At 33.0% G+C, this 12,593-nt stretch overlaps 1 protein-coding gene across 2 annotated transcripts; it reads left to right on the forward strand.

Moving 5' to 3' along the window:
- Positions 1–6,038: 6,038 nt before the first annotated feature.
- On the forward strand, positions 6,039–12,379 carry LOC104105183 (transcription factor BIM1). 2 transcript variants are annotated; one of them, XM_070197551.1, is made up of 12 exons: positions 6,039–6,355; positions 6,441–6,773; positions 6,850–6,918; positions 8,336–8,710; positions 9,044–9,158; positions 9,251–9,378; positions 9,465–9,573; positions 9,912–9,981; positions 10,060–10,152; positions 10,607–11,055; positions 11,687–11,816; positions 11,934–12,379. In XM_070197551.1, the coding sequence occupies exons 2-12, from the start codon at positions 6,737–6,739 to the stop codon at positions 12,033–12,035; spliced, it is 1,677 nt and encodes a 558-aa protein (XP_070053652.1). In that variant the 5' UTR covers positions 6,039–6,355; positions 6,441–6,736; the 3' UTR covers positions 12,036–12,379. The 2 variants fall into 2 exon arrangements, with proteins under 2 accessions (XP_070053652.1, XP_009611733.1); XM_009613438.4 differs by having other exon boundaries at positions 6,039–6,351.
- The last annotated feature ends 214 nt before the right edge of the window (positions 12,380–12,593 follow it).

The raw sequence follows: 12,593 nt of genomic DNA on the forward strand, positions 1-12,593 counted from the left end.
TTTTCATTCTTAAGACATATGTTTACAACATATTTTTGCAATATGAAAAACAAATTGTAATCACAATATAAATATGAAGAAACATAATTTTATTCATAAACAATATGGGTACAATTTTGTTTGATTCTTTTCTCCTGATTATCTCCATGATTCTGAGGGTTGGCGCATCATGTTTCTCGAACTTAGGATGATACACACTTCCTTGGGATGTATTTGATTTTCATGAAAGGATGTTGTGAATCTTCTAGAAGTAATTGATTATCAAGAATTATCCGGCCACATCTTGATCTCTTTGTGAGTATCCCGTGAGTTTATGGGATATTCGAGATGATCTCCATTTTTGGAGATACTTTTAAAAGAGAATATGCAATCCTTTTTACGGGAGTAACCTAAGGTTAGGGTAGAGTAACCTCAAAGTTAGGGTTTTGATAGCGTAGCCTCCAATAAACCTTAATAGACTCCAAGAATTTTAAGAGTAGTGTCTTGAATTTAAAATTTAGCCCAAATTTAGGCCTAATCTATGAAAATTTCGATGTCTACAATATATAAGAGGCATTACACTTTAAGCACCTAGGAGCGCTGCATGTTACCCTAGGTTATAGATCGAAAGGGTGTTTGCCTCCTTGAAATGAGAAGATAATACTGAACTTATATATTATCATAGAAAAAGAAATGAATAACATATTTGGATTACGGACAGTCGGACACAAATATTTTTGTAATGGATTGTGTATTAAAATTGATTAATTAGTTAAAAGATTTATATACGTCCAAATTGGAGAAGAATATACATAGTGGCACCATACAACCTGTGAGCCATGGAAACTAATTAAAGCTAGTTCGAGTTTAAGAAGGAAGAAGCCATGTTCTGCAACTTTTTCAAAAGGGTAATTAATTAATAATTAATAAATTAAGATGCAAAAAGAGATACAGCTTAAATTAATTGGATTAGTTAGTATATAATTAGTAGTATGATAATGACAAGCTGTTCGGTTGTAGGTGTGCACCTTAATGTGAATGCTTGCCTTGGTTGTCGGAGCCAAAAAACCAATTTTAAAGTATCTATGATTAATTTTTTAAACTTAATGATTCCATCCCCAATCTCAAATATACAAGCAAACAGCTTCTTTTAAACTGATGTATTAGTTGGTGTACTCTAGTATACCTAGAATTGTTGAATTTCATGTAATCGTCAAATATTTAAATATATGTTTTTATTTGAAATATTAGTTAAATTGACTCGTGATAGATAATACAAATCAGAGTGAATACTCGTGAGTAGTTTTAATACTTAAAAGCTTCCTTTCTATACCTTTTATCGAGCAGTCCTCACGTTTTATATTATGTGAAAATACTTAATTTGACATGAATTGGATACTACAAGTTAATCCAGATTAACTTAAGGTCTGTTTGGAAAGCCACTAGGTAATTAAAATTGATATAATTACTGGTGTTGTAATTACACAGCCTAAGAATTATACAGTACTGTAATTACGACAACATGATTGTTTGTCATAATGTAATTATAGTGTAATTAATTACAAGTATATTATTTGGTGGCTCAAGTATAATTACACATTTAAATTAAATTTTAAATATAAATTTAATTACCAAAGATTAAAAGTTACGATTTAACAAATATATTCCTTTATAAATAATATTAAATTTGACATTTAAAATAGATATTTTTTCATGAAAATATATTAATTAATAAGCATATATTTGTAAATAATATTATAAAAATACTTAATATATATTTTTCAAATTAATAATATTTTACTTTCATCAATTATAAACACTAAAAGTACATATTTTATAAGAACATCACGGACTCCATGCTTGATAATATGATTAATATTTATAAATATAATGGCATAATATTACTCAAATATTTTACTAAAAAATAATCTATTAATTCTACTTGAAAAATAAGTAGCATGCAATCTTGATTTATTAAGTGAATACTACTAAAGCAAATTTAGAAGCGAAAATATAACATAAAATCAAAATTCAATTTTTTTTAAATATAATACTCTTATGTAAAATTACAAAATAACATAAAATAAATTTCAACATAATATAAGTAAATATAATTCAAAAGGAAAGGAAACATAAGTCTATAACCTCATTCAATAATGAGATTCTACTTTAATGGCATCACTCATTATATGTTAAGTTTATTAATGATTCATTATTTTCAATATTAGGTGGTGTATTTTTAAAACTAGAATAATAGCACAATTATGCTAAATGGAGAGAGAGAAAAAACATGAGCAACTACATGAAATCACAAAAAATAAAGTTTGGAAAATGAAAGTATTATTTAAATATTAAAAAGTAACCTATCTTTTTAACATAGTTAAGTTTGTGTATAACCTCATCCAATAACAAATTTCAACTTTAATGGCATCACTCATTATAAGTCAAGTTTGTAGATGACTTATTCTTTCTAAGATTACGAGTTATAATTATTTAGAAAAATTAGATAATAACATAGCTAAGTGTAATAAAAAAATAAAGAAAAATTATTAAAAAAGAAACAAAATATGAGAAATTATGTAAAAACACGTGAAGTAAAGGTTAGGAAATGAGAAATACAAAATTTAAAAAAATAATGTAAAAAAAAAATTGAGAAAAAGAATTTTAAATATTTGGAAAAATAATGTAATTACTAGCAAGTCTCAGCTCCCTTGCAGAGTGTAATTACACCCAATTATATATTGTACTTGGTTAGATAAACATGTCGAAACCGTGTAATTGCACCCAATTACATCCAAATTCAATTATAGGGTGGCTTTCCAAACAGGCCCTAAAACTTATTGATACTCCCTCCGTCCCATATTATTTGTTAGTTTTTCATTTTACACCCTCCTTATGGAATAATAAATAACATATATTATAGGTATTATGATAAAATATGCATTTCATCTATTATTTTATAAGGTGCGTGTAAAGTCTATTGTGGATAAGTAAAAATCAACGGAGAAAGTATATATAGAGACACATAGAAATAAGCTACAATCATTCGCACCAAAAAAAAAAAAAAAGAAGCTACAATCACTATCCAAAGTTTCTCCTGAATTGGATTTTCATTGCAGTAACAAATCTTCTCCTCCGATTCGAAATATATTGAAAATGATATTTGAAAATTTTCATCTTGAAATATTCTTGGAGCCAAAATGAGTTTTTCCGCTCTGTCTCCATCGTTTTCATAAATATATTCATCAGATTACCCTAAGAATAATTTTATAAGAGATTGCAATGGCACGAGTAGTTAAAATTTAAGCAATTAAATGTTTCAAAGTTTAAAACCTGACTTTTCAGAAGAACAATGCTAATCTTATTGAGGTTTGAGCTGAGCCAATTGTCACCTTTTTGTACGCCCTAAAATTTTTTTTTTATGTTATGCAAACTAACATTGTTTGCTTTCAAGAGCAATTAATATTAATAATAAAATGAGGAAAAAATTAATTAGTTATATCTTAATTTTATAAATTAACAAGTAGTTCAGGACAAATATTTTTAGTAACCCTAACTAGTAATATACTCTCCCGTTTATTTTTACTTGGCATATATACTAAATATATATTTTTATTTTTACTTGTCACTTTACGCATATCAAGAGAATGACAAAATTATTTTTCTGTTATACCCATAATATTTATTACTTATTTTAAATTATTTTTTTAAATCCAACAAAATATGCATTAATTAATATGAGAATCATGGTAAATTATGCATTTCATTTATTATTTTTAAGGGGCGTGAAAAATCAAAACATGCAAAGTAAAAGTGAACGGAGGAAGTAGGACGAAGGGAGTATCAAATTATCAGTACTTTCGTCTCAATTTAGTAGGAGTAATTAGCCTCTTCTTTTTTTTGGTTTCAACTTAATATTTGATACTCGTATTAAATTTGAATTCACGCTGAAAATTTTCATATTCTAATAAAAACGACTTTATATCGAAGCCTCAAATTCAAAACATACGATTGTGAATAAAAGAGTTCTTTTTTTTTTTGTTGCTAAGGAACGAAATAAAAGAGTACTTATCACAATACCTAAACTAATCTTTTCTTGGCCAATAAAAGGAAGTATCTAATTCTTTTTATTCTACGAATAAATAAATAAATAGAGAGGCACAGGACAAAACATCTTTGGGTGCGTGCGGAGAGGGAGAGGGGAGAGAGAGAATCTGCGTCGCACATGGGAAGGAAAAAAATAAAAAGAGAGAGAGAAGGTCCCGCGTTCCCCGGTGCAATTGAAAGGCCACTCCCCACAGAGAGAGAAAGAGAGAAGTGAAAAAGTGGTTCCATCACGTGACTTTTCCTCCTCCGTTACCAACATCCCCTCTCTCTCCATCTACTCAGTCAATCTCCTTTTCTTTCTTTATTTCTGTACTTCACTCTGCAACCAAATTCAAATTACTGCAGTAGAATAAGATAATTTACTTACTTGGGATTTGTGCGCTAATCATCGTCATTAATATCTTTAACAAGTTAATCTCTGTGTCTGGGGGTCAACGCCAACTTCTTAACTCTTGAGTATTGTATTTTTGTGTGTGAGTTTGAGCTATGAGGCCTCTCACGTGACATGCTTCCTCTATCATTCTTTGTACTGATCTACTATTACACTATTGAGATCTGTAAAACCAAATTTCTATCTTTTTTACTTGTGAGAAAAAGACGAGCTTACTGCTTACCCCACTCAAGTTCAAAGAGATTGATTAACTTTTAGGTGCGCACCTCGGAACACTCCAATAGATCCATAAGTTCTCTCTTTTTTATTATTATTTAATTGTTGGTTGAAAAGACATTGCTCGTTTTCACAAACTTGCCTCTGGATCATGGATCAAATATCACCGTAGTTCTATAACAAATTTAAAATTTAATTTTTATGGGTTTAAACTCACAATTATATTATATTTTATCTAATTTAAAAGATTTAAGATTTAAAATTTATATATATTTAATGAATTTTTTTGATAAATATATAAAGCTTGAGATGAAACTATGGGTAAATAAACTAATAATCGAAGTGTGTCAGTCTCAAGATTTGCTTTGCGGATATTTCGTAAGCTTAACTTTTTGAAAGTATGTCAAACACGTAATAAAGGATGGAAACGTAAATTTAAAGTTTTCCCGGGAAACCTTTGTTGTTATAGTTAGGGGAGCTAGAGTCACTGTTCTTACCTTCCAATTTTATTTAGCGCCACATTAAATTGTTCACTGACAAAATAGTCAATACCACTACCCCTACCCCTTACGAGATAAGTATGTGTTACATGTAATAAACAGGAGTTGAACTTTTTAGGGCTTTTTAATTTACGATAAATCGGTACATATATTAGATTAGTACATCACCTTCAAAAGATAAATGCCTTTGTCTAACTTTCATGCCTTTGTTCTAGTTCATAACAAAGGCAAAATAATTTGTCACTTAAAATCATTGTAAATTAAACTGTCAGAGTTTTACGCGACTGACAGAATAAATTTTAAAAAAATTATGTAGAATAGTATAATTTTTGAATCGGTTAAGAAGAATGCTGGAATTTGATACTCACTATGCCTCACATTGGAAGTCATTCAATAAATTATCTTTATGATCATGTGTAGGAGCCGTTTATTTTCGAAAAACGGGACAGATTAATGCATCACTATTTGTTTAACTAGAAACATGAAGTAGTAATTTTTATCTATACTAAAAGATTTAGTCGCTAAATAGATTAATATTATTACTCGGGATCGGCAAAAATATAAAAAATTCGATCTACTAGATTATCAAATATTTATACCACTAGCAGTGAACTAAATTCCATAAACACGATGATCCGATCCGACATACACAGTCTAGTAAACGGTCACTTGAACCTTTTCCTGAAAAACCGTTAACAATGAGCCAAACGCCGTTAATCTGCCGTAACGACGTTACATAAACGGCGTTTTAACTTAAAACGGAGTTAGCACGGAGAGCAAAGCGCTTGGACAAACGAAAACGAAAATGAAGTACGCTGCCTTTAAAACAACCTCTCACTAAAGCCCCTTAAGGGAGAAAAGTAGAGACAAAGAGAGAGATAGAGAGAGACTTCTCTGATCTATCAAACCCATTTAATTTTCTTTTTTCTTTTTCTGGGTATTGATGTAGTAAGAAAGCAATATATATTTTCAGGGGGGGTGTTAGGCAATTGAGTTTTCGTTAGACAAGACGACGAGGGCCTACTAACAATCTCTCAAAAGTCACTGTTTGGATCACTTCCTTATTACGCTTTGGGGAATTGAGAACTAATTGTGTTCATTTCTGTCAAAGGAATCCCGTCTGAATTATGCATTATTCATCGCCAATTCTCATCTAAAGTACGTATCTTTCCTTCTGGATCTCTCATATTCTGCAATTCTTTACTTCCTTGCGTATGTTTTTCAGTTGAATTATGATTTATATGCAGGTTTGGTCGACTATTTGTTTCTCACCGGAACTTCTTTTTGGAGCTGAATTTCCAGCAGACCGAATTTCCTGAGGAGAGAAGTGAAGTGAATTTTCTCGGGAAATAATCTACACGTATTGAAGTTAGTTTTACAGAAGATTGCTCTTAATGCGCCTCCAATTTTCGTTGGAGGCGGATCTGAAATTGAAAGAGTGTTTGAGTAAATAGAATTTTCGAGTTACGGAACGGCTTAGCGAAATTCAGTTGAATTGTGTGTAATTACTTTGATCTGGCGAACACACAATTCAAGTACTGTGATGGAGCTGCCTCAGCCCAGACCGTTTGGAACAGAAGGTAATACTTACTTTAGGTTCACTATTTTGAATGTGATAATCTTAGAGAATTCTGTCTAATTACGTGATTGTTGCAGGGAGGAAGACGACGCATGACTTTCTTTCACTGTATTCACCTGTTCAACAAGATCCAATACCTCCGCAAGGTAAACTTTCGTGCATGCAGGATTGTCTTTTCAAACAGAAGTGTTTTTTTTTTTTTGGTTTAGATTTTTATTTTTAATGGAGTTAAGAGTGTTTTTTCTTTGTATTCAGTTTTACTTATGAGAAAGTTTTGCCAATAATATAATTTTGAGGATATTGGATTCTTTAGGTTTGTGTTTGGTGTGCATGTTGTGTTATCATTTTTAGGGAAGGTGCAAGCCTTTATTGTTTTTTTAATAAATAAAAACTCTACTGGAATCGAGAGTTATTAGATTTGATTTAAGTTATTTACACTTTAGTGTAAAGAACTTTTATATTTCGTTCGGTTGCATACCATGATCATTATGGAGATATTCATTCAACTGGATTTTACATGATCTGATTATGTGAATACATTTTGCAGTGTCATAGCAAAGAACTCAACCCGGCTTTGTTTTACTTATTTTAAAAACTTTATTTCTTTTTTTAATTTTCTGATCTTCAATTTCCAATGTAAGATGCAGAAATTTGGGCTGGTTTGTCCCCAAAAGAATTGTAAGAATCTGGGTTTTATTTTAAAAAAAATCATGGGGGGTAAGTTGTAGATAAATGGGGAATTGGGAACAGTAGAGAAAATGTGTTCTGATGTAAAATGTGGTTTGGGATAGAAGGGGGAAATAACAGTCACCCACGAGTGTTGCAATTAATGCGCCCGTGACCCCAAAGAGCTGATTCCTGATCTGAATGCGTATGTGGATCTGGGTCATCTTCTCCCTGGCGGGCCATCCACTTGGATAGGGCTGATATTACTGGATCCTGAAAAAGGTTGGGGCTTGGACTAAATGACTCCCCACTCACATCGAGTAATTTGATCCGTACGATTTTTGGGCTTGATTATTCTCTGTGGTACGTTTAGGGACCCAGAAATTGGTATCTGATCCTTGCTTTAACACGTATCTGCTCTTAAATTGTGAAATAATTATCATGAGATTTTGAATTGATTTGTTTCAAAAGCCAATTTAAGAGATTTTCAAGTTGGAAGTGATTTAATTAACACTAATAATTAAATCTACGAAGGAGTATAAAGTACTGTAATCTGAAACTTACTACATTATTTAAAATTTGAAAATCACAACAAAACACAAGCTTCTCTTCATATAAGAGCTCATCTTGTTGTGACGCTTCTATCAGACTCATATTCTGGTGATTCATTTATTCATGTATCTGATTTTAGCTAATAAAATTTTATTTTTTAAAGTACTTAGCATTTATGAAATACTATAATAATCTTGCCAGATTCTTCTACGCTCCCATGCTATCTTTCATTTACATTATTGTGCTCGACACTTCTTTAATGTATATCACATAGATAACTATGTCCTCTATAACATGCCTTGTATTGAATAATTCCTTTCTCTATGGTTATTCTGCATACTAAAGCTGGTGGATTCCTAAAAACACATGACTTCTTGCAACCACTGGAGCAAGCAGAGAAGGCATTAAGGAAGGACGAAACCAAAGTTGAGGTTGTGGCTGTAGAGAAGCCTCAAGCACCAGTAGGTCCTCCTTCAGTGGAGCATATTCTTCCTGGTGGCATAGGCACCTATAGCATTTCTTATTTGCACCAAAGGGTACCAAAGCCAGAAGCAAGCTTGTTTGCTGTAGCACAGGCAAGTAGTACCGACAGAAATGATGAAAACTCAAACTGCAGTTCTTACACAGGAGGGAGTGGTTTCACACTGTGGGATGAATCTGCAGTCAAGAAGGGAAAGACAGGGAAGGAGAATTCTGGGGGTGATAGACACGTCCTAAGAGGTAAAAGCTTTATTTTGTCTTCTACTTGCTTTGCGTCTTTCTTGAAAACTGAAATCTGCATCCACAATCAATCTTTATGCAAGGCATACTTGTGAAAGACTGAAAAGTTAGAGAGTATATATACAACAACTGTTTGTTATCTGAAGCAGTGCATTCCATGCGCTATTAGTTATGGTGAATAACACTTGATTGCACTAGAGAACCTAAGTTAATTTAGCTTCTTACACGTAACAAGATTAAATTTGGCCAACCACTGATATTGGTTCTCTAGTTTTTGCTCTGGTGTTAACCTTGAAATTCAGCTCCAATTAAAACCTGCTATTTGCTTGGCAGAAGCAGGTCTGAACACTGGAGGCGGTCAACCTACGACATCATTAGAATGGCAATCACAATCGTCGTCAAATCACAAACACAACACTACGGCCATAAGTTCGCTCTCATCCGCTCGGTCAGTGACTCTTTTGCTCCATATGAATTGCCCATTTTCCCTTGATGCTAATACTTTTAATTACACTTTCTCACTCTATGATCACCTTGCAGACAATCATCGCCTCTTAAGACCCAGAGTTTTGTACACATGATAACATCAGCTAAGAATGCACAAGATGACGACGACGATGATGATGAAGATTTTGTGATTAAGAAAGAACCACAGTCGCACCCCAGAGGTTTGTCTTGTGTAAGTCTGATGATTCCTACTCACTGTCTACACGCAGTTGTCTTTTTATAACATACAGATAGCTACCTTTTACAGGTAATTTGTCCGTAAAAGTTGATGGAGAAGGTAATGATAAAAAGCCAAACACCCCACGTTCAAAGCATTCAGCAACAGAGCAACGGAGAAGAAGCAAGATCAATGACAGGCATGTCTACGACACAGTTGATAGTTTAAACATAGAAATCTTTTTGATATACAATCCTTTTCTTATAGCAATATTATCTCTAGGGAAGGATTTGGATGCTTAGTCAGATGTTTTTAATTTTCACTTTAGTACCATTTCTCCTTTGAAATATATCAAGTAGTCTTCTCTCTGTAGAAAGAAGGTTGCTCGAGTGTCCTATTTGTTATAATTTCCTATATAGGATTTATGTTTCCATCTCTTCAGACTTTATTTATCTGCTGCTACTTCGATTGCATTTTAATCGAAATAAAGTGATATCTAGCTGAACATTTAAATATTCTTTTTAACTCTCTTTTCAGATTTCAGATGTTGAGAGGGATCATCCCTAACAGTGATCAGAAAAGAGATAAAGCATCATTCTTACTGGAGGTACTTGAATTGCATACTTTGTTAAGTCTCTCTTTATGAATAAGATATATCTAATAAAAATTAAAATATTGTTTGCAGGTTATTGAATATATTCATTTTCTACAAGAGAAAGTGCACAAGTATGAGGAATCATACCAAGGCTGGGAGAATGAACCTTTGAAGTTACCATTGGTAGATCCAACTCTTGGTCTTTCACTCTTTCTCAATGTTTACCTCCTTTCTTAGGTCACAGCTATGTCATGCTCAATTTTTTTCAAAAATTGGCTCATCGTGTGGTATTAAGAACTGAAGCCTAAGAATTTTACGTTAAGAATGTATCATATGGGAAGGAGTTGGTCCAATACCCCACGTATAATTAAGATGCCTAGATGGTGAAATGAATTGAAGTCTTGACATGCTTGCTTATTTCCATCACTATCTTTTCCGAGTATATCAAGATACTAATGGTTTTTGGCTCTGAAATATAGTGGATCGATTTTGGATGCAGTTTATAGTGCAATAACATTCAATCTTAAAAGGCAACAACTTATTTCCTTGTAATCCGTATATTAGCTAAAATCTAGATACCTATACTCATAGTACACTCATTGGCAAAAAAAGTTAACAGACCTTCATCCTTAAACAGAGCAAGTGCCATAGGACGACTGGAGGTGTAAGCAATCATCCTCAAGGCACTATCAATACATCAGGTGCTGCACCAACGTATGCAGGAAAGTTCGATGAGAACATAATGGGGATTTCTTCTACTAATCCTTTTAATGGGCAAAAAGTGGAACCAAACATAAGCACCGCAAGTTTAAAAGAAAGCAGTCAGCGGCCTGGTTTAACAAATAAGGCGACAACAACTTCTATGCACCCAAATACATTTTCATTTTGTGGGGCTAGTAGCACAGCAGCTCTATATTCATCAAAGCTGACAGCTGATACTGCTAAGTTGGAGTCAAAGTCTCATCCTCAATTTTCGGTTAGCAGATCACATATGACTGACTATGCTATTCCAAATGCTAATTCAAAAGGCCAGGATCTGTCTATAGAAAGGGGTACCATCAGCATTTCTAGTGCCTATTCTCAAGGGTAAGAGTTCTTTTAGTGCTTAAAAGATTCTGGAAATTTATCTTTTTGAAAGAAACATTGATGTTCTACTTCCACACACATATCTAAAAACATCATATAAACTCAAGTAACCTAATGCTTGTCCTAAAGGCCAATATCTGTCTATAGAAAGTGGTACCATCAGCATTTCTAGTGCCTATTCTCAAGGGTAAGAATTCTTTTAATACTTAAAAGATTCTGGAAATTTACCTTCTTGAAAGAAACATTGATGTTCTACTTCCACATGCATATCTAAAAACATCGTATAAACTCTAGTAACTGGGTCCTAAGGATTTAAAACTAGACGCAGTTGCAACAAAAAAAGGCATCCAAAAACATGGCAGTTAATATACTTTGACAGAGAAGAAGTCATTTTACTACACTTTAGGCTGGGATTGAATTACTATATATGTTTGAATCAGGTTCTGCATCAATCTTTTGCTGTTTTCTGTTAAGATAGTGCACTGTAGAAAGTTCTGTTGTTTATTGCATTGCTTTGTTATACATGGTGTTGCACTCTGATGAAATCTCCCTCTTCCTAAGTAGACTATTCTATATGATTTCTGCTGAATATACCGGATGCTCGACTAAAGTATATACTGGTACCTGCCAGGTTGTTGAACACCTTGACACTAGCGCTGCAGAATTCTGGAGTAGATTTGTCGCAAGCCAATATATCTGTGCAAATTGATCTTGGGAAGAGAGCAAATGGCATACTACATTCTTCAGCTTCCACTGTTAAGGTACCTGAGCCCTTTTTAATTCCAGATACTTTATACAGTTCTAGATGTTATTATTCTCATACTTAACAACTGGGGTTGAAGCCTTAATTAATAGTAACTTTCAAAAAATTCCAACAGGGTGACGATGTTTCCACAAACAAGCAACCAATTCCAAAATCCATAGGTACAAGCGCAAGGGAGGAGTCTGACCGTGCCTTCAAAAGGCTGAAGACTAGTTAATGCTAATTTAACACACTAGTGTTTTTTTTTTTTTTTTTTTTTTTTTTTTTTTTGCAATTGGTTAAATTTAATTGTTTTTCTCTTCCGCTTCCCCTTCTCGAGCGATATTGACGTCCACACCTGGTACAGAAATTTCCCAAATGAGAGTTTCACAAGCCACTGTATATGCAATGTACTATTTTTCTGCCCCTCATTTTCCCTATTGAATTTGTTGGGCTGCACAGATTTCCTTGCCTAGAGTGTGATATTTATTACTTGTAGTAAACTATTGTATCATTATTAAGGCTTCCCGTTCTGATGATGAGAAGCAGCATTTTCAAGTTTAAGGCTTCCATTCATTTTCATTGGATGGCTCAAGGACATTGTTCTAGTCTATTTTATATATAAAAACATGATGAATTTCCAAAAGAAAAAGAAAACAGTGGCTCTTGGCCCATATATGGGTTTAGTTTGCAGTAGAGGGAACAGCGTTGGAGTATTGCAGGATCCTGAAAAGGAATATGGCTTATATTAGCATTGCTATTTTCTCTGATTCCCAGAGTAAACTTGATTAATGCT

This window comes from Nicotiana tomentosiformis, chromosome 3 (genome assembly GCF_000390325.3).
Source record: "Nicotiana tomentosiformis chromosome 3, ASM39032v3, whole genome shotgun sequence".
NCBI classification, from domain to species: Eukaryota; Viridiplantae; Streptophyta; class Magnoliopsida; order Solanales; family Solanaceae; genus Nicotiana; species Nicotiana tomentosiformis.

Excerpts from the sequence above, each read along its gene's own strand:
- LOC104105183 (XM_070197551.1), top strand. The coding sequence starts at position 6,737 with ATGGAGCTGCCTCAGCCCAGACCGTTTGGAACAGAAG. Across the intron at positions 6,774-6,849 it reads CAGACCGTTTGGAACAGAAG|GGAGGAAGACGACGCATGAC; the intron begins GTAATACTTACT and ends TGATTGTTGCAG. Across the intron at positions 8,711-9,043 it reads TGATAGACACGTCCTAAGAG|AAGCAGGTCTGAACACTGGA; the intron begins GTAAAAGCTTTA and ends TTTGCTTGGCAG.